The following is a 20,594-nucleotide window of genomic DNA, read 5'->3' as shown; positions in this document are numbered from 1 at the left end:
TAGAAACAATCAACGAATACAGTAAAGTTGCTGGCTACAAAATCAACGTACAAAGGTCCATTGCTTTCCTATATACTAACAATGAAATCTCAGAAAAATAAATACAAAAAACAATTCCTTTTGCAATTGCAGCAAAAAGAATTAAACACCTAGGAATAAACTTAGTCGAGGATGTGAAAGACCTATATGATGCAAACTATAAGACATTTTTGAAAGAAATTGAAGAAGACACAAAGAAAAAGAAACACATTCCATGCTCATGGATTGGAAGAATCAACATAGTTAAAATGGCCATATTACCCAAAGCAATATACAGATTCAATGCAATCCCCATCAAAATCCCAATGGCATTTTTTAAAGAAATAGAACAAAAAATCATCAGATTTGTTTGGAACTGCAAAAGACCCCGAATAGCCAAAGCAATCTTAGGAAAAAAGAACAATAATGAAGGTATCACACTTCCTGACTTTAGCGTGTACCTCAGGGCTACAGTAATCAAAACAGCATGGTATTGGCTGAAAAACAGACATATAGACCAATGGAATAGAATTGAGAACCCAGAAATAAAACCACATAAATATGGACAGATAATTTTTGACAAAGAAGCTAAAAACATACAATAGAGCAAAGACAGCCTCTTCAATAAATGGTGCGGGGAGAATTGGATAGCCACGTACAAAAGAATGAATCTGGACTGCTATTTGTCACCATGTACCAAAGTTAATTCAAAATGGATCAAAGACTTAAGCATAAGACCTGACACAATAAAGTGCATAGAAGAAAACATAGGTACTAAACTTATGGACCTTGGGTTCAAAGAGCATTTTATGAATTTGCCTCCAAAGGCAATGGAAGTAAAAGGTAAAATAAACAAATGGGACTATATGAAACTTAAAAGCTTCTGCACAGCAAAAGAAACCATTGACAAAATAAAGAGGCCACCCACTGAATGGGAGAAGATTTTTGCAAACAGTGCCTCCGATAAGGGGCTAATATCCAGAATATACAAGGAACCCATGCAACTCAACAAGAAAAAAACAAACAACCCAATTGAAAAATGGGCAGAGGAGTTGAAGAGACATTTCTCCAAAGAGGACATGCAAATGGCAAATAGACATATAAAAAAATGCTCAACATCACTAATCATCAGAGAAATGCAAATCAAAACCACAATGAGATATCACCTCACCCCAGTCAGAATGGGTATCATCAACAAGACAAATAGTAACAAGTGTTGGAGAGGCTGTGGAGAAAAAGTTACCCTCATACACTGTTGGTGGGAATGCAGACTGGTGCAGCCGTTATGGAAGGCAGTGTGGAGGTTCCTCAAAAAATTACGACTGGAATTGCCATATGACCCAGCAATCCCTCTCCTGGGTATCTACCCCAAAAATCTGAAAACATTTAGAGATAAAGACACGTCTGCTCCAATGTTCATTGCAGCGTTGTTTACAGTGGCCAAGGCATGGAAACAACCAAAATGTCCTTCGATAAATGAATGGATAAAGAAGTTGTGGTATATATACACCATGGAATACTATTCGGCGGTAAGAAAAGATGATATAGGAACATTTGTGACAACATGGATGGATCTTGCGAGTGTAATGGTGAGCAAAATAAGTCAGACAGAAAAAGCAGAGAACCATGTGATTTGACTACTATGTGGTATATAAACCAAAAACAAGAAAAGAAGAAGACAAACAAATGAGAAATAGAAACTTATAGACACAGGCAATAGTTTAGTGGTTACCAGAGGGTAAGGAGGGTGGGGGTTGGGAGATGAGGGTAAGGGGATCAAATATATCGTGATGGAAGGAGAACTGACTCTGGGTGGTGAACACACAATGGGATTTATAGATGATGTAATACAGAATTGTACACCTGAAATCTATGTAATTTTACTAACAATTGTCACCCCAAGAAATTTAAAAAATAAATTAAAAAAAAAGAAATGTAAAGAGAAAAAGGTAATTTTTGATAGATTATGTAGTTATTGCCATTTTATTATTTATATTGTTGATTTTTTTTTTTTTGTCTTAAGAATTCCCTGTAACATTCCTTGTAATACTGATTTGGTAGTGAGGAACTCCTTTAGCTTTTTCCTATAGGAGAAGCTCTTTATCTAAATGATAGCTTTGCTGGGTAGAGTAATTTTGGGTATAGGTCCTTTTTTTTTTTTTTTTTTCGCTTTAAATATTTTGTGCCAATCCCTTCTGTCCTGAAAAGCTTTTGTTGAGAAAAAGGAGGTCTTATGGGCCTCCTTTGTAGGTAACTAACTGCTTTTCTCTTGCTGCTTTTAAGATTCCCTCTTTGTCTTTAACCTTTGGCATTTTAACTATGATGTGTCCTGGTGTGCGCCTTTTTGGCTTCATTGTTTGGGATTCTCTGTGCTTCCCTGGCTTGTAGGCCCATTTCCTTTACCAGGTTAGGGAAGTTTTCAGTCATTATTTCTTCAGATTGGTTCTCAATTCCTTGCTCCCTTTCTTCTCCTTCTGGTATCCCTATGATGCAAATGTTGGTATGTTTGATGTTGTCCTAGAGGCCTCTTAAACTGTCCTCAATTTTTTGGATTCTTTTTTTTTTTCTTTTTGCTGTTCTGATTGGGTACTTTCTGCTTCCTTAACTTCTAAATTGCTGATTTGATCCTCTGGTTCATTTAATGTACTGTTGATTCCCTCTGACTTATTCTTTATTTCAGTTAGTGTACTCTTCATTTCTGACTGGTTCCTTTTTTTATGGCTCCTATCTCCATTTTTGTGTTTCCTATTTCTTTGCTGAAGTTCTCCCTGAGGTCATTGAGCATCCTTATAACCAGTGCTTTGAACACTGCATATGTTAGATTGTCTCCATTTTGTTTAGTTCTTTTTCTGCAGCTTTGTTCTGCTCTTTCATTGGGGACATGTTTTTTTTTGTATTCCTGTTTTGGCTTCCTGCTTGTGTTTGTTTCTCTGTATTAGGTAGGGCTGCTCTGTCGTCCAGTCTTAGTAGAGTAGCCTCATGTAATAGGTGTCCTGTGGGGTTCATTGGCACAGTCTCCCTGATCACCTGAGCTGGTACTTTAGGTGTTTCACTTGGGTGGCTTGTGTGTTTCCTCCTATTGTATTTGAGCCTTGGTTGCTGTTTGCACCTCAGTGGGAGGGATTGACCCTTGGGATGATTGTTTGTGAGGACTGGCCATGACTACAGTGGAGAAATTGTTGCGCAGGGGCTGACCCTATGGAGCAGGATTTATTTTAGCAGGGCTCTGGTGCCTTCCCAGTCTACGCCTTGGGTTTGTCATGTGCAGAGGCAGCTGGGTGGTGCTCCGACTGAGTCTGAAGCCAGCAGTCAGGCATGCCAGCCCTGAGGACTCCTTGGAGTGGCCCTACCACAGACCAAGTTCTTTTGCAGCCTGTGTCCTGCCTGGGGCTACCTGGTATAAGCCCCAAAGCAATCCACAGATGGTAGCCACCCGCTCTGGGCTTTGACATGCCTCAAGAGGCCAAGCCATGAACTGAGACCAGCTGCCACTAGTGCCGGGCTTGGGGCTGCTTACCAAGAGGTACAGGGTACATCAAGACCAGATGCTGCTTGTTTGGGGTTTGTGAAGCTTTGAGACATTTTAGAAAAATCTACAGCATGAGCCAGGAAAGGTCTTTTGTATGGAAAAAACACTGGAAGTGGCTTGGGTGTGCCTGAAATTTGGGTGGGGCAGGGTCTTAGGGAATCACCAAGCCTGAGGAAAGGTATTAGCCAGGTTGATGGAGACTCAGATATGGTGAGTGCTGTGTCTGCATGCTGGGCAGAGGGGACAGCTCAACAAAGGAACAATGGCTTCTGCCAGCACTTCTGTCTGGGAGAAATCTGCTCCTCCAGCCCTTGCCCTGAAGACAGACAACTCAGCTCCTTCCCGTATGTCTTTGGCACCTTTCAAGCTACTGCCCCTGGTGCTGGCGCTCAGAGCAAGCAAATCTGTTAGTGAGTGAGTCCATGCACAGGCCCTTTAAGAGGAACACGTGTGACTTCAGCAGCCCTCCATCTCACTCTGCCACAATTGCTGGTGGTTTTCACAGCCAGGAGCTATGGGGACTTCACTTCCTGGCACTGGAACCCTGGGCTAGGGAGTCTAATGTGGGGCTGGGATGCCTCGCTCCTCAAGGGGGACCTACACAGTTGAGATAGCCCTCCCGAATTTTAACCCCCACATATAGGTATGGGACCAGCCCATTATGCTTCTCTACCTATCCTACCACTCTCGAGATGGTTTCTTTTCTGTATACCCTTAGTTGTAGGACTTCTTTTCAGCTAGATTTCAGGTGATTCTCCATGCTCGTTGTTCTGTAGTTTACTATTTTGTAAGCATGTCTCTACTATAATGGCCAAAGTAAGATATACTTTTCCCTAGAATACTCCAGTTTAGAGTGAAGAAGAGCAGAGGTGAGGACATCTATAAATGGGAATCTTAAGAGCTTGCCATCAACTATTACTTCCTTCAGTAGAGTCTGTCTTAGACTCTGCTGGGGGGAATAGACTTGGGGAAGACATAGAGATGGGGAAGGAGGAAGAGATTAAAAAGGGGCTCCTAATTCCTATTCTTTGTCACATTTTCTGTATGATAAATACAAGGCAGCCTGCTACTCATGAAGAATCTTCTTGCCATTCTTTCTCTTTTGGAGCTGGACACAAAGATCTAAACAAAGGGCTGGATTTGGGGGCTGCATAACTGACCCTGTTGTTCTTTTCCTTTCATCTTGTGACTCTGATTTTTCAGCTGAAAAAGAAGCAGGTATATGTAGACAAGGTGGAGAAGATGCAGCAGGCTCTTGTACAGCTCCAGGCAGCATGTGAAAAACGTGAGCAGCTGGAGCATCGTCTCCGGACACGACTGGAGAGAGAACTGGAATCCCTCAGAATTCAACAGGTTTGGAGATCTTAAAGAAAATAAGTATTCCTGACAGCTTACTTTTCACTTGGTGTTTTACATGAAGACAAAAACCACACTCTTGCTCATCTTTAGGATTTTTGCCTCACCTGATCTTATTCCAGAGTGCCTCCCAATTGTAATGATGAAGGCTGCATCTTTAGCTTCCTGTCCGAGCAAAATCCTAATGCCTATTATCTTGCACCTTTTATTTTTCATATGAAACCCAGAAACAGTAGACCCAATAAGAAGTGAAGATGCTATGCAAATAGACTCCTAATCATTTTAGCATTCAAAATGGTTTTTGAAATCATCTGGCCATACCCCTTCCCATTTTTAGATGATAGAAAATCAAGACCCAGAAGAGGTTGCCTGACTCACTGAAAAGTCACATATCAAATTAGGAGCAAGGTAGAAAGCAAATCCTAGATTTTTAATTCTCAATTCTATTGTGTGCCATGCTGGCAGGCAGGGATGGTGGTTTTTAAACCATTGATCCACTTTTTGAGCAGCATGGCAATTTAATATGGCAAGCTCCTTTCCTGATCAAGGGAATCTCATATTCAAGCCAAAGATAGGAAGTCTTGTGGCCTTTGGAAGGAAGTCTGAATTCCCTTTTGCTTTGGAATCAGAATTCAAACTGAAGTGGCTTGGGAAATAATCCTTTCCAAACATAGGGGCTCTTCAAATTGGACTCAGCTATGATGCTTCTTCTCTTACTAATCTGAGGGATCTTGGTGTCTCTCCCAACAGCGCCAGGGCAACTCTCAGCCCACCAATGTTTCAGAATACAATGCTGTAGCACTTATGGAGCTCCTTCGTGAGAAGGAAGAAAGGATCCTGGCTCTGGAAGCTGATATGACTAAGTGGGAGCAGAAGTATTTAGAGGAGAATGTAATGAGACATTTTGCTCTGGATGCTGCTGCAACTGTAGCTGCTCAGAGGTAAGTACTTGGCTAGTAGAGTCATTCCTTGAAAGGCATGGGGGGCAGGGAGAAAAGAAAGGTGACTGATTAATAGATTTTCCAGGTTTTTTTGTTTCTTCTGCCCCCCCCCCCCGCAGGTTCTACTTAAGTGTGTTTTCTTGTATTGGTTATGCAGGGACTGAATGACTGTGGGGGCAGAGGGGCAGGGATTTGAAAATGAAAGTTACTTATAAACTTATTGGCGTCGTAGTTCAGCTTTCCTCAAGAGCCAGAACAATCGCAGATGGGATCAACTGAATGTTTGCACACCTACTTTGCCAGTTTCTTTTAGCCACATATGTAGGTTTCTTTGTTTAACCCTTGGACTGGAGTGAAAAGCCTCTCCAGAGAAATGCCACTCAGAAACTAAATGTCACTCAGGAGTGGCTGCCCATTTGATAGCTCTGGCTCGTCCAAGATATGCCAAAGGCTGTGCTGAACATGAATTGATCCCTGCCCTTTGAGAAGGTCTATATTTAAAGGCTACATTCTCTGTCCATGAGTGAATCTCATGTAAGTAGTCACATTCCATTTGGTAACGGAGAGAAAGTAGCAGGAGGATTTTTAAAACTTTTTGCTTCTTATTTGTTCCACTTTTTACATTGTAAACATTAATTATTGATCTTTGTAGGAAACAGTGCTCTTATCCAGTTTGTCTCACTGCTGTTCATAATCATCAGTTGGGAAAGAAAGAAACAATGACAAAAACTAAATTCAAATCAGGAGGTGACAGGGTTATGGGGATATAGACTGCCTTGGTCTGGCTTTGGGTATCTAAGTTTGGCTGTAGCATACTGCACCCAGCTACGTCTCTATCCAGAAACTTAATTAAGAACCACAGTACTGTTTTTACCATTATCCTAAATACCGTGAGCTGGCAGAGTCTGGAAGCGCTTGGCAGACTTTGGGCTGGGTTGTGTGTGTGGAGGGGGTAGGGGATACGTTTGGTTTCAAGTCCTTCTCATGCCAAATTAGAGGGAGGTCAGTGCTTAAGAGATGGACTGGTAGTTTGTGAACCTACTCCCAATTCTCTAGGAAGACATCTTAATGTTTCCCCAGATATCCCATATAAACCTTATTAAATAGATTAAAGTCACCTGTGTCTTGATTTTGAGGCCCTCATGGGTTTAATCTTACCTGCCTTTGTTTTCTGAGGGCAATGTGCTCAGTACATGCTAGTATAGTAATAGAGTGCACAGAAATCCCATCTGTGCTAAAAGATGTTCAAGAAGTTTGTAGGTAGATTAGAAGTAGAATTAATTCTAATTTAAGGTGATAGCTTCCACAAAAACACCTGTGTGCAACAGTTGTTCAGAACTTATTCAGGAAACCCTAACAGTGAAAAGGAAATGCAAGGTAGTTTTGTCATCTTTGGGAAGAAACTTAGAAAGATGTGGTTCATGATGGTGTGCAGTGTGAGAAAGTGTTGGGAAGCCAGGGTTCTTGGTACCAGGAGGTTCACTGCTGAAACTGACTTCAGAATAGACTCCAGGTCAAAATGCAGGAAAGGCAGGAGGTTGTCACTGGGGCCTGGTATAAATAAATGACCCCCCTGCCTTTCTCCCTGGAAAGTTTTGAGTATTGGGGGAACCCCCCCCTCAAATGGATTTCTTTCCGGAATCTGTTGGTTCCCACAAGGTATATTTAATTAATTAATTTTTAACTTAGTTTTTATTTTTCAGTTGCAGTTGACATTCAATATTATATTAGTTTCAGGTGTACAGCATAGTGATTAGACATTTATATAATTTATGAAGTGATCCCCTAATTTGTCTAGTATCCACCTGGCATCATACATAGTTATTACAATATTATTGACTATATTTCTTGTGCTATACTTTACATGCCCTTGACTGTTTTGTAACTATCAATTTGTACTTCTTAATCCCTTTAACTTTTTACCCAGTCTCCCAACCCCCCTCCGATCTGGTAACCCTCAATTTGTAATTTAAAAATAGAACTACCTTATGACCAGAAGTTTCACTTCTGGGTATTTATCCAAAGAAATCCAAAACACTAATTTGAAAAGATAGATGTCCCTATGTCCACCCCTATGTCCATTGCAGCGTTATTTATAATAGCCAAGATACAGAAGCAACCTAAGTGCCCATTGATAGATGATTGCATAAAGAAGAGGTGGTCCATTATATACAATAGAATACTATTCAGCCATAAAAAAGAATGAAATCTTAACCATTTGCAACTACATGGGTGGACCTAGAGGGTATTATGCTACATGAAATAAGTCAGACAGAGAAAGACAGATGCCATATGATTTCGTTTATATGTGGAATCTAAAGAGCAAAATGAATGAACACACAAAACAAAAAGGTAGATTTAATTTAAACCAAATTCCTTTAAATCTCCAGTTAGAAAGTTTCCATGCAGTCACTGTTTTCAGTAAAATGTGCATGCTTATCATTTAATATGGTAAAAAGCAGCCAGTTTCCCCCTAGAAGGGACACCTTGAGATAGTTCCTCAGGCAAATGTTCCGTATCTGGACTCTGTACCTTTTGCATGCCTATTAATCCAACCCATGGGAGAGATTGAGAGATTGAGGTATGTATTTAAATTATATACAAAGAGAGAATTGGACTAGGTGATTCCTCCAGACCCCTCTGTTTCTGGAATTATTCTATGTTTCCAAAGATAGTGCCTCTTACTGCTCTGCCATGGAAATTGGTTTCCTTCTCCTTTTTTTCTTTACGAGATTTCAAATTTGTAAGGTAACATTCAGAAAACTTTGTTTCAGAACCTGTGGGTGCTTCTGCCTTCCCTTTCAACATCTCCTGCTATTCCTTTTCTGTTCAGTGGTTTCACTCTCCCTCCTCCCACCCTAAATATAGGTATTGGTGAAGGTTCTGCTCTGTCTCTTTTTATGGTAGAAGCTTTATACGGTTTTCTATTTTCTTCCAAAATAATTTTTACGTGCCCAGGATAGAAAGTGCCCAACACATATTTGAGTAAGGAAGGAAGGAAAGAAAAAAGGAAGGAGGAAAAAAAAATGAAATAAGGAAGGAGATGACTTTTAACTCTATAATTGAAATTCCTAAATCTAGTGCCCATTTTAATGGCCTGCTTGGTTTCTATATATTCTGCTAGTATCTGAAACTTAATATATTCCCAACATAATAGCTCATAGGTAAATAACAGGTTGCCCAATTAGGACATGTAGTTTGGATGGTATCACTGGTATTTGTAAATTTTTTTTTCAATTAAGGTATTATTTACATATTTAAAATCACCTACTTTAAGTGTATGGTTTGATGAATGTTAGTAAGTGTATACAATTATGTAGCCACCACCACAATCAAGATAGCAAACACATTCTAAATTGTCTTTGTGCCCCTTTAACTTGATCCCTTCCTCCCATGCCTAACCCCAGACAACAACTAATTTGTTTTTAGTCATTATAATTTTGCCTTTTTTAGAATGTCATATAAAAGGAGCCATATAGTATGTACTTTTTTGTTTGACTTTTTTCAATCAGCATAATTATTTTGAGATTCATCCAAGTTCATGCATATATCAATGGTTTATTTCTTTTTATTGCTGAGAAGTGTTCCATGATATGGATTTACCAGTTATTCACATATTCACATGATGATGGATATTTGGATTGTTTCCAGTGTTTGGCTTTGTGAATAATAAAATACAGATTTTAATAGAAGAATAAACAACTGTATTTCCTCAGGTGAGAAGACATATTAGGTGATCTATTTATAGCCCTTCTAGCACTGATACTATGAAATACCTCTTATCAAAGGGAAAGATGTTCATGTAAGAAATCACATGTAGTGTTTACTGTACAAGTTTCTCTTCTAACCACTTTACAGTTATTGCTCATCCTCACACTAATTCTTTGAGATAAGTACTATTATTGATTCTATAGATAGGGAAACTGAGGCACAGGTTAACTAGTTTGCCCAAGATTCCACACAGCTACTAAGAGGTGGAAGAACTGGGAATTAAATACATTTTTGACACTTTAACTACTATAATCTGCTGCCTCCCAGATACAATTTCAAAGATGATGAAATAGGGATTATTGCCTGTTTAAGAGTTACTATTTGAGGCTTATTTAGTCATTTAGAAATATTATAAATAATCACAATAATAGGGCCTATATTACAACTCCATATTATTGTGTCCCTAGAGATTCCCCCCAGGTGCTTAATATAGATGAGGAAAATTATTACACAGTAGAGTTCAAGCCCAGAAGAAGTGATTTGGCACTGCAGATTTTTAGTTTCAGCTCACAAATGGTGAATTTATTTTTGAAGATCAGCAAAAGGATAAAATAAAATACCTGATCAACCATGTAATTTATAGGTTAACATTTATTAAATCAGGTTGTTTCCTTTCTCAGAATGTGCAATGTTTCATTTGGGTGAAGTAAATCTGGGAAAGAAGGAAGAAAGGAAAAGCAGGAAGTGGAACCTGGTCACACACATTACACTTGTCTACCTTTTCCTTTATTGTAGGCCTTTCTCAATGTCCATCCTTGACTTTCTTCTCATTTTGCATTCTATCTTAGTTATCTTGTTCTGTACTATAGCTTCAAATAGTAACTCTGACATCTCCAAGATTAAAGTTAGAATGCTCAGCAACTTGTTGGACATTGTCATATGACTATTCATAAGACACTTTAACTCCAATGTACCTAAAATCAAAACCCATTATAGTGCTTTTTGGAAAAAAAAATCTCTCCATTGTTTCCTATCTCAGAAAATGAGCAGTATGCCGTTTTTTCTAGTCATTTGAATTAGAAACAACAAAGTTCTCATTCATTCTTCCCTCTCTCCAACACACACATTTAAACAGTCTCCAAGTTCTAGCAAGTCTGCCTTCTGTAGTCTGTTTCCATTTCCCTTGCCACGTCACTGGTTCTTGTTTTCATTATCTTTTGTTGGGATTATTACCTTTCTGGGAATATAACCTTTCTGACTGTTCTGTCCAATTGTATTATATGCTTCTATAACCCCTCTGTCACGTTTCAGCAAAAGATAATGCTATCTTCCTAACACAGCTGGGATCATTTCGTTCACCTTGAAAGCTCTAAAAATTTTTAATGCCTGTTAAAGTCCAAACTCATTTCTGTAGTCGTTAATCATTTACATTTTTGTCTCCCCTTACAAGTTTCCTACAGACAGCGACTAGTATTACACATGTCTAGCCACTCTCCAACCTCCCAGTAACTTCAAACACAGTGCTCTACTCATGGTTGAATTCATATATTAAATAAACAAAAGGATGCTACCAATATGAAAAGATGGACCTGAAGTTTAAAAGGCCTTTAGCTGTTTTAATTAGGAGGTCATGGGTGACATTCTAGACAGCAATGTAAGTAAAGTGATGGGGATTACTTTGTTGAAGAAAGGAAGGAGAGAGAAGATGACTAGAGGGATAGTTGCCAGAAATTGTTTACTTAAGGATTTGAGACGGAGGATGTCAAATTCAGGGATATAGGTTTTGGGGTTTGCAGGTTGTGTTTTCAAGCCCAGCTTGTTTCTACTGAGGTACTTAAGGTTCATCTCACAGTATTGCAAGTTAGCAGGTCACATTGCTCCTTCAAACACTGTGTTTGCTTGCTTTTACCTAAGCCATTGACTTAGCCCCAGTCTTCCAGAAGGAAAATTGATGTTGAAGGCATCCTGGCAGCTCTGTAGGAATTCACTAAGTGCCCCACATTTCTGAGGAGCTCACAATGTCCATATCAATTAGCTGGCAGGGCTCTGAATCCCCCAAATGGTCTTTTATGCAATGAATGTGGCAGTAAGCCAGCACTGCTCCCCCAGTGACAACCTGTATGCTCAAGTGCCCAGTATCCATAGATACCATACACTTTTTAGAGAGGCCTGGCTCTGAAGCTTCAGCCATCACACTGGAACTCTGCACTGCAGGAATACCTCCAGGGTGATACCAAGACCTGGAATTCTATCAAGTCATACTCTCTTGAATGTTTTTCTCTTCTACCTATACTTTTCTCTCCTAATAATAGATACATGTGTTGAGTGTTTTTACTGTGTATGTCCAATCCTGTGTGTGGCACTATGTTTTTTAAAGAATTAGATTATTTTTTATATTATTTTAAATTAAATTTATTGGGTGACATTGGTTAGTAAAATTATATAGGTTTCAAGTGTACAGTTCTATAATACATCATCTATATATTGCATTGTGTATTCATCACCCAGAATCAGTTCTTACCCTCTGGTAACTTCTCAACTGTTGTCTATGCCTATGAGTTTTTGTTTCTTTGTTTGTTTGTCTTCCTTTGTTGCTTTCAGTTTTATATCCCACATATAAGTGAAGTCATATGGTTCTTGACTTTCTCTGTCTGACTTATTTCGCTTAGCATGATAGTGTAAATATCCATTCATGTTGTTGCAAATGGCAGTACTTCATCTTTTCTTATGACCAAGTAATACTCCATTGTATATATGTACCACATCTTCTTTATCCAATCACCTATCAGACCTTGGGTTCAAAGGAGATTTTATAAATTTGACCTCAAAGTCAAGAGAAGTAAAAGTGAAAATAAATGAATGGGACAATATCAAATCAAAAAGCTTCTGCACAGCAAAATAAACCATCAATAAACAAAGAGGCATAAAAACCACAATGAGATAACACCTCACCCCAGTCAAAACGGCTATCATCAGAAATCAACAGACAACAAATGCTGGCTTGTTGTGGAGAATGTGGAGAAAAGGGAAACCTTGTGCACTGTTGGTTGGGTTGCAGATTGGTGCAGCCACTATGGAAAACAGTATGGAGGTATCTCAAAAATCTGAAAACAGAACTACCTTATGATCCAGCAATTCCACTCCTAGGTATCTATCTAGAGAAATCCAAAACTCTAATTCAAAAAATTTATGCACCACTATGTTTATTGCAGCATTATTCACAATAGCCACGACATGGAAACAACCAAAATGCCCATTGGTAGATGACTGGATTAAGAAACTGATACATTTATATAATGGAGTATTATGGAGCCATAAAGAAGAATGAAATCTTATCATTTGCACCAACATGGATGCACCTGGAGAATATTATGTTAAGTGAAATAAGGCAGACAGAGAAAGACAAATACCATATGATCTCACTTATATGTGGAATCTAAAGAAAAATAAATGAATGAACTAATCAGAAACAGTCTCAGAGACATAGATAAAAAACTGAGGGTAGCTAGATGGGGGGTTGGGGATAAGGAGGAAGGTGAGGGGATTAGAAAGCACAGTCAGTAACCACAAGATTGCCACGGGAAAATGACAGTCAATTTGGGGAATGTAATCAATAATGTTATAAAGATTTTGTAGGGTACCCGAAGGACACTTGTCTCATTAGAGAGACCACCTCAGGGATGATGTAGATGCCTGATCACTGTACTGTACACCTGAGCTGAAGTTGAACAATAATGAATGTCAACTATAATTTTATGTATATATATATATATATATATATATATATATATATATATATATATACACACACATATATACACATATATATGTATATATATAGTTACAAGAAGTGGAGTACAGCATTAGGAATAGAGACAGTGGAAATGTAATGGCTGTGTGCGATGTCAGAGGGGTAGTGGATGGGGGGAGGGAGGTTGTCACTGTGTGAGGGATATAAATGATAAATGTCTAACTATTACATTGTTTTTCTGTACCTGAAACTAATAAAAAATGAAAAGAAAAAACAAACAAACAAAAAAACAAACAAAAAACCAAATGGAAGATATTTGCAAATAATGCCTCCAATAAGGGGCCAATATCCAAAATATATAAGGAACTCATATACTCAACAACAAAAAGTCAGACAATACAGTTAAAAAATGGGCAGAGAACCTGAATAGACACTTCTCCCAAGAAGACACACAAATGGCCACCAGATATATGAAAAACTGCTCAACTTCACTAGCTATTCGGGAAATGCAATTCAAAACCACAATGGGCTATCACCTCACATCTATTAGAATAGCTATCATCAACACAACAAATAACAAGTGTTGAAGAGGCTGTGGAGAAAAAGGAACCCTCATACACTGTTGGTGGGAACGTAAATTGGTACAGTCACTATGGAAAACAGTATGGAGGTTCCTCAAAAAGTTAAGAATAGAATTACCACATGGCACTATGTGTTTTACATGCATACTTTAATTTTATTCCCTAAAACCCCGTGACATATAGGTACAATTATTTTTTCCCCATTTTGCATATGAGGAGACTGAGGCTCAGAACAGTTAACTGACTTCTAAGCTCATAGAGTTTGTTAGTAGCAGTGTACTTGGGAAAGCTGGGTTTTGACCCTGATGTGGTTTATAGTCTGAGCCCATGCTCTCAGCAATACACAATGCCACTTTCTCTTGGGTACTTTGGAACACAGAAACCTTTCCAAGTAGGACTACAAGCAAGTAAACTGCACTAGAGCAAGTGTAGAATTCTGAGATGCTAAAATATTTTGAATTTAGCAAATGATGACAGCCATTGTAGTCCTTCTCCTTCTTACTCTCCAATTATTTCACTATTCAAATAAATTGTTTCAGCCTTGCATGTAAGGTGCAAGCATTTTGGGAAACAGTATTGTTGGAGTAGCACACCAAAATTTCCCAACTTTAGGCCTCCTCATTCCACTGCTCCTTTACTCCCATCTGCACTGGTTACAATCTCTAAGCTAAGAGAACACAGCTAGCTGTCAGCAGAAAATATGCTTGGAGTTCTCCCACAGATCCTTTTTCTCATAGGAAATATAATGAAGCAGTGCCAGTTCATTGTTTACCCAGCCTATTGTCTCATTTCCTTTAATAGCAATATAATTACATCAATATTCTTCCTAATCTTTTTCTCTCCCTCCATGTTACTCAAGTAAGTTCCAGTTTTCTTCATTCTTTTCCCTGTTTTCTCTGTCACTAGTTGTAAATGAACTAAAGAAAGATGTATGACCTCACTTATCAGCAGGATTAAGGATTTCCGTTTTTCTTTGACTTGTACTGTTTAGACATGAGCCTGTTTAGACATGAGGACTAGACTCTTCTTTATTTTCTTCTTCTTCTTCTCTCTTTCTCTCTCACTCTCTCTATCACACACACACACAAACACAAACACACACACAACTTTTCTCCTTATTAGTCTTTGAGTCTATGGCCTGAGACACTTTCAGATGGAACATGATGGTCTCTCTTTGCAGTTGGGACTCTGGCAAGAGAACAGTCACTTAGTTGGGGGATACTCGGTAGTTTGACAGTACAATATTTCAGATGAAGGTTAGATAGGAATCACATGGCACTGACTCAAAGGCCCTGCTTCTCACTCAGCTCATGTGCCCTACTTGTTGACATGTCTATAGTTTGTTTCTAGCACTTGGGTGTAGTTACTGCTATTCATTTGTTGCAATAGCTATTTAATACATACTCTGACTTCCTTTAAAGTCTAGCTTTTTCCATTTCATTACTGACCTGAGAATAAGGTGGAAATATATAATACCTTATATGTAATATAAATAATATGAAGTGGAAATATAAATATCTTCCTATTGCCTGGCCGTGATCTAAAAACCAGAAGCTTTTGAAAGGCTGTCTGTTTAGTTCTGAAAGCAAACCCATGCACTTCTCAGAAAATCCCTTACTGACATTTGCAGTTATTTCCATGCCACTAACCTCTTCTAGCTGTGAAAGCTGAACTTTCCTATCTTGGAGGCTCTTATCAGTAAGTCACCGAGAAACCAACCATTGCTAATGAGTTTGATTTCAGCTTAGGGCTATCCCAGCAATACCTTTGACTTAGGGAGGAGATAGGATTCATTGATTTTGCTGCCCTTCCATTATCAGTACTGCTGTTTTTCTTCCCAGGGACACAACAGTCATAAGCCACTCTCCTAACACTAGCTATGACACAGCTCTAGAAGTTCGCATCCAGAAGGAGGAGGAAGAAATCTTGATGGCCAACAAGCGTTGCCTTGACATGGAGGGCAGGTAAAATGTTGATCTGGACCCTGGTGAATCTGAGAAGTTGGTGTGGAGACCATTAGTGAAGGGCAAGCATCTTCATTCACAACTGGGAAACCTGATAATGTAGCCTCTCCCCACCTCTGCATCCCTGCCAGCCTGTTACTTAGGATTTGAGATACAATGACTTTTATCTTGATCATTCCCACTTACTGTGGAATTCCAAGTAGTGTTGCTTTCCCCATTGGCAATGGTAATTGCTTTCCATCTGCCCTCTGCCAGAACTAAATTGCTGGTATCTTTCTAGCACTGCACCTCAACCCTGTTATACAGCAGAATGCTCAGTAAAAGAACGTCCGTTCATGCTGCACCTCATGTCTCTTATAAACTCGTGATCATTTATTTATTACTTGAAGGTTGTGGCCCATTTGTAGAAGATCTCCTCACTGACTACATTGTTTCTGTGGACTCAGATTATTTACTAGAGCACCAACTACATTGGTTTACTCTCATATATGGTCTTTCTTTTCACCAATTTTTTACTTTGGCTTCCTAAAGTTTAAGCAACAACTCCTGGATGCTCTGTTCTATCCATTTGGGTGTGCAGAATGGCATTTAAAAAAAATGTAGCACAGGGAACGGCCTGGTGGCTCAGGAGGTTGGAACTCTGTGCTCCTAATGCCGAAGGCTGCCGGTTCGATTCCGACATGGCACAGGGGGCTCTTAACCACAAGGTTGCCAGTTTGACTCCACGACTCCCACAAGGGATCGTGGGCTCCACCCCCTGCAGCTAAGATTGAACACGGCACCTTGAGCTGAGCTACCGCTGAACTCCCAGATGACTCAGTTGTGTGGAGCGTGGGCTCTCAACCACAAGGTTACTGATTAGACTCCTCGACTCCCACAAGGGATGGTGGGCTCTGCCCCCTACAATTAAGATTGAACACGGCACCTTGAGCTGAGCTGCCACTGAGCTCCAAGATGGCTCAGATGGTAGGAGCGCAGACTCTCAACCACAAGGTTGGCAGTTTGACTCCTCAACTCCCACAAGGGATGGTGGGCTGCACCTCCTGCAACTAAAAACGGCAATTGGACCTGGAGCTGAAATGTACCCTCCATAACTATGATTGAAAGGACAACAAATTGACTTGGAAAAATTCCTGGAAATACACACTGTTCCCCAATAAAGTCCTGTTCCACTTCCCCAATAAAAAAAAATCTTAAAAACAAAAAAACAAAACATGACTCTTAATTAATCAACACTTACCATTATATAAAAAAAAAAGGATAGACATCATCAAAATGGTGCTGTGAGGTGAGCCTCTGTAAATCTCCCCTGGAATTTACAACTAATCGAACAACTATAACTCCACAAAGGACTCCCTGCACAGCAGACAAGGAAGATGAAGAGGCCCATTACTGAATTCACCTAAAGGAGGGCGAATTGCACGAGCGGGGGATGAGGGAAGGGAGAAGTGCGGAGATGGACCTAGCTCAGTGATCTGAGCTCGCTGCATCCTGGAACTACTGCAGCTGCGGGAGACAGAAGAGCTCAGACTGCTAGGGCTCCATTTATGGCCCACAGGGCTGAGGGGACAGCATAAAACGTGGCTGAACCCAAAGCTTATGGCAGAAACCTCAGAGAAAAGACTGAGGGAAGAAGGCTGAAAATGGTGGTTTAAGCCCTCACTACCGAGCAGAGAATGGAACACTTAGGCACTGAGACTAGCTGCCCCCTCCCTACCATCCTAGAGCTCGCCTGGCCCACACCTGCCCGGTGCTAGAAGCAGAACAGTAGCAGTGTCAGATCAAAAGAACAGAATATTTACTGTTCTGAGAACTGTGGACCACAGACAGAGACTCGCATCCCAACTAGTTCTGACAAAGGGGAGGGAGCTGTGGAAGCATGACTGGCGGTGGCAGTGGTCACCTCCATTGCTCTGGGCCATCTCTCACAGCTCACCCCGCCCATGGCCCCACCTATCTGGGCGGATCCCTGCAGGAGTAAACAGAGCTGCTGAAACACACCAGCTCTGAATCTGGTGGAGGAAGAGCTTTGAAACTTCAAAAGCTGTCCGCATACCCACAAGGACACTGCGCCCTGTGACCCGGGAGAACTGTTAACAGAGGAGAAGCCCGTTTCCCATGGAATCTCCCCATGGTGTGAGACGTTGCACTAGTGCAGAGAAAACATATCACTACAGTGTGGGAGAGAAAAAAAGGCTTCAGTCGGAGAGAAAATAAAACATTCTACCAACAAGTACTGGAAAACAAAAGAAAGGCCTCTTTCTATCAACCTGTTGCAGAAACCACTCCTGTAGATGTCTAGGAAGAGAAATAATAAATCAGTAATTGCCCAGAATAACCAAGGCAACAAAACAGCTCAGAAAGAAAGTGAAAAGTCTCCGGAAAAAGGAACTTAAAGATAAGGAAATACGTGACTTAAATGACAGAGAAATCAAGATTGCAGTTCTGAAAAAACTCAACGAGATGCAAGAAAACACAGAAAGGCAGTTTAATGAACTCAGAAACACAATCAAAGAACAACATGAGCATTTTACGAAAGAGATTGAAATTTTAAAATAGAACCAAATAGAATTTCTGGAGATTAAGAACTCAATAGAAGAAATTAAGAATGAAATAACCAGCTTAGGTAGCAGAGCTGACCAGATGGAGGAAAGAATCAGTGACATCGAAGATAGAAACCTGGAAATGACACAGATGGAAGAAGAAAGAGACCTGAGACTTAAAAGAAATGAAAGAACTCTACAAGAACTTTCTGACTCCATCAGAAAGAGCAATATAAGGATAATGGGCATACCAGAAGTAGAAGAAAGAGAGAAGGGAACAGAGAATATATTCAAACAAATTGTCGATGAAAACTTCCCAAACTTGTGGACAAAACTGGATCCTCGAATCCAAGAAGCAAATAGAACACCTAATTACCTCAATCCGAACAGGCCTTCTCCAAGGCACATTGTATAGAAGCTATATAAAGTCAACAACAAAAAAAGAATTCTCAAGGCAGCCAGGGAAAAGAAGACAGCAACCTACAAAGGAAAGCCCATTAGATTCTCAACAGATTTTTCAGCAGAAACTCCACAAGCCAGGAAGGAGTGGAACCAAATATTCAAACTATTGAAAGAGAGAAATTATGAGCTAGGAATAATACATCCAGCAAAGATATCCTTTAGATATGAAGGAGGAATTTAGACCATTCCAGACATACAGAAGCTGAGGAAATTTTCTAATACACGACCTGCACTACAAGAAATACTAAAGGAGGCTATTCGACCACCACCAACAGGGACAATTTGTGGCAAACAAAACATAAAAAGGGGGAGAATAAAGGCCTGAACCGGAATATGGGAAAGGAGAAAATAAGCGTGCTGAAGAAAATGGAATACTCTAAATATCAAACTTTCTTTTACATAAATTTAAGGGTAACCACTCAAAAAAAAATCCAGAACTGACATATGTACTGTAATAAAAGAAGAAACAGAGGGAACTATCATAGAATACCACCACACAGAAATAATACACAACAACAAAAAGACAAAGAAACAATGGAGACACAGCCTTACAAGAAAACTAAAGATAGAATGACAGGTAATCCTCACATATCAATAATTACCCTAAATGTAAATGGACTGAACTCACCAATAAAAAGACACAGAGTAGCAGATTGGATCAAAAAACTAAACCCAACCATATGCTGTCTCCAAGAGACACATCTCAGCTACAAGGACAAGCATAGACTCAAAGTGAAAGGGTGGAAATTGACACTCCAAGCAAATGGTACCCAGAGAAAATCAGGTGTAGCCATAATGATATCAGATGAAACAGACTTCAGGGTGAAAAAGATAACAAGAGACAAAGATGGACATTTCATAATGGTGAAGGGGACTATACAACAAGAAGACATAACAGTCATCAATATTTATGCCCCCAATCAGGGAGCACCGAAATATACCAAGCAACTACTAACAGAACTAAAGGGAGAAATTGACCAAAACACAATTATACTAGGGGACTTAAATACATCATTGACAGCTATGGATAGATCATCCAAACAGAAAATAAATAACGAAATAGCAGCCCTAAATGACACATTAGATGAAATGGACATAATTGACATTTATAGAGCACTTCATCCTAAAACATCAGACTATACATTCTTTTCTAGTCTACATGGAACATTCTCAAGGATAGACCATATATTGGGACATAAAATCGGCCTCAACAAATTTAAGAAGATTGAAATCATACCAGGCATATTCTCTGATCACAAGGCTTTGAAATTGGATATCAACTGAAAAAAGAAAGCAGGAAAAAACACAAATACATGGAGATTAAACAACATACTTTTAAAGAAGGACTGGGTCAAAGAAGAAATTAGAGGAGAGATCAAAAGATACATAGAAACAAATGACAATGAAAATACATCCTACCAAAATTTTTGGGATGCAGCAAAAGCAGTTTTAAGAGGAAATTTATATCATTACAGGCCTATCTCAAGAAACAAGAAAATCCCAAATAAATAACCTCATGTTACACCTTAAAGAACTAGAAAAAGAAGAACAAGTGAAACCCAAGGTCAGCAGAAGAAAGGAAATAACAAAAATCAGAGCAGAACTAAATGAAATAGAGAACAAAAGACAATAGAAAAAATTAATGTGACAAAGAGCTGGTTCTTTGAAAAGATTAACAAAATTGACAAACCCTTGGCTAGACTCACTAAGATAAAAAGAGAGAAGACACTAATTAACA

The 20,594-nt window shown here is 39.4% G+C and overlaps 1 protein-coding gene across 10 annotated transcripts in view; it reads left to right on the top strand.

Moving 5' to 3' along the window:
- AMOT (angiomotin) overlaps nt 1–20,594 on the top strand; it is a 90,857-nt gene that overhangs the window by 56,191 nt on the left and 14,072 nt on the right. For all 10 annotated transcript variants that reach the window (XM_074323485.1, XM_074323484.1, XM_074323478.1 and 7 more), the window contains 3 exons: nt 4,751–4,900; nt 5,654–5,844; nt 15,729–15,851. In XM_074323485.1, the coding sequence (XP_074179586.1) occupies nt 4,751–4,900; nt 5,654–5,844; nt 15,729–15,851 (464 nt within the window). The remainder of the gene's footprint in view (nt 1–4,750; nt 4,901–5,653; nt 5,845–15,728; nt 15,852–20,594) is intronic.

This window comes from Rhinolophus sinicus, chromosome X, assembly GCF_036562045.2.
Source record: "Rhinolophus sinicus isolate RSC01 chromosome X, ASM3656204v1, whole genome shotgun sequence".
Classification (NCBI taxonomy): domain Eukaryota; kingdom Metazoa; phylum Chordata; class Mammalia; order Chiroptera; family Rhinolophidae; genus Rhinolophus; species Rhinolophus sinicus.
Note: the sequence above shows the minus strand (reverse complement) of the source record. Positions and strands in the feature narration are given on the sequence as shown.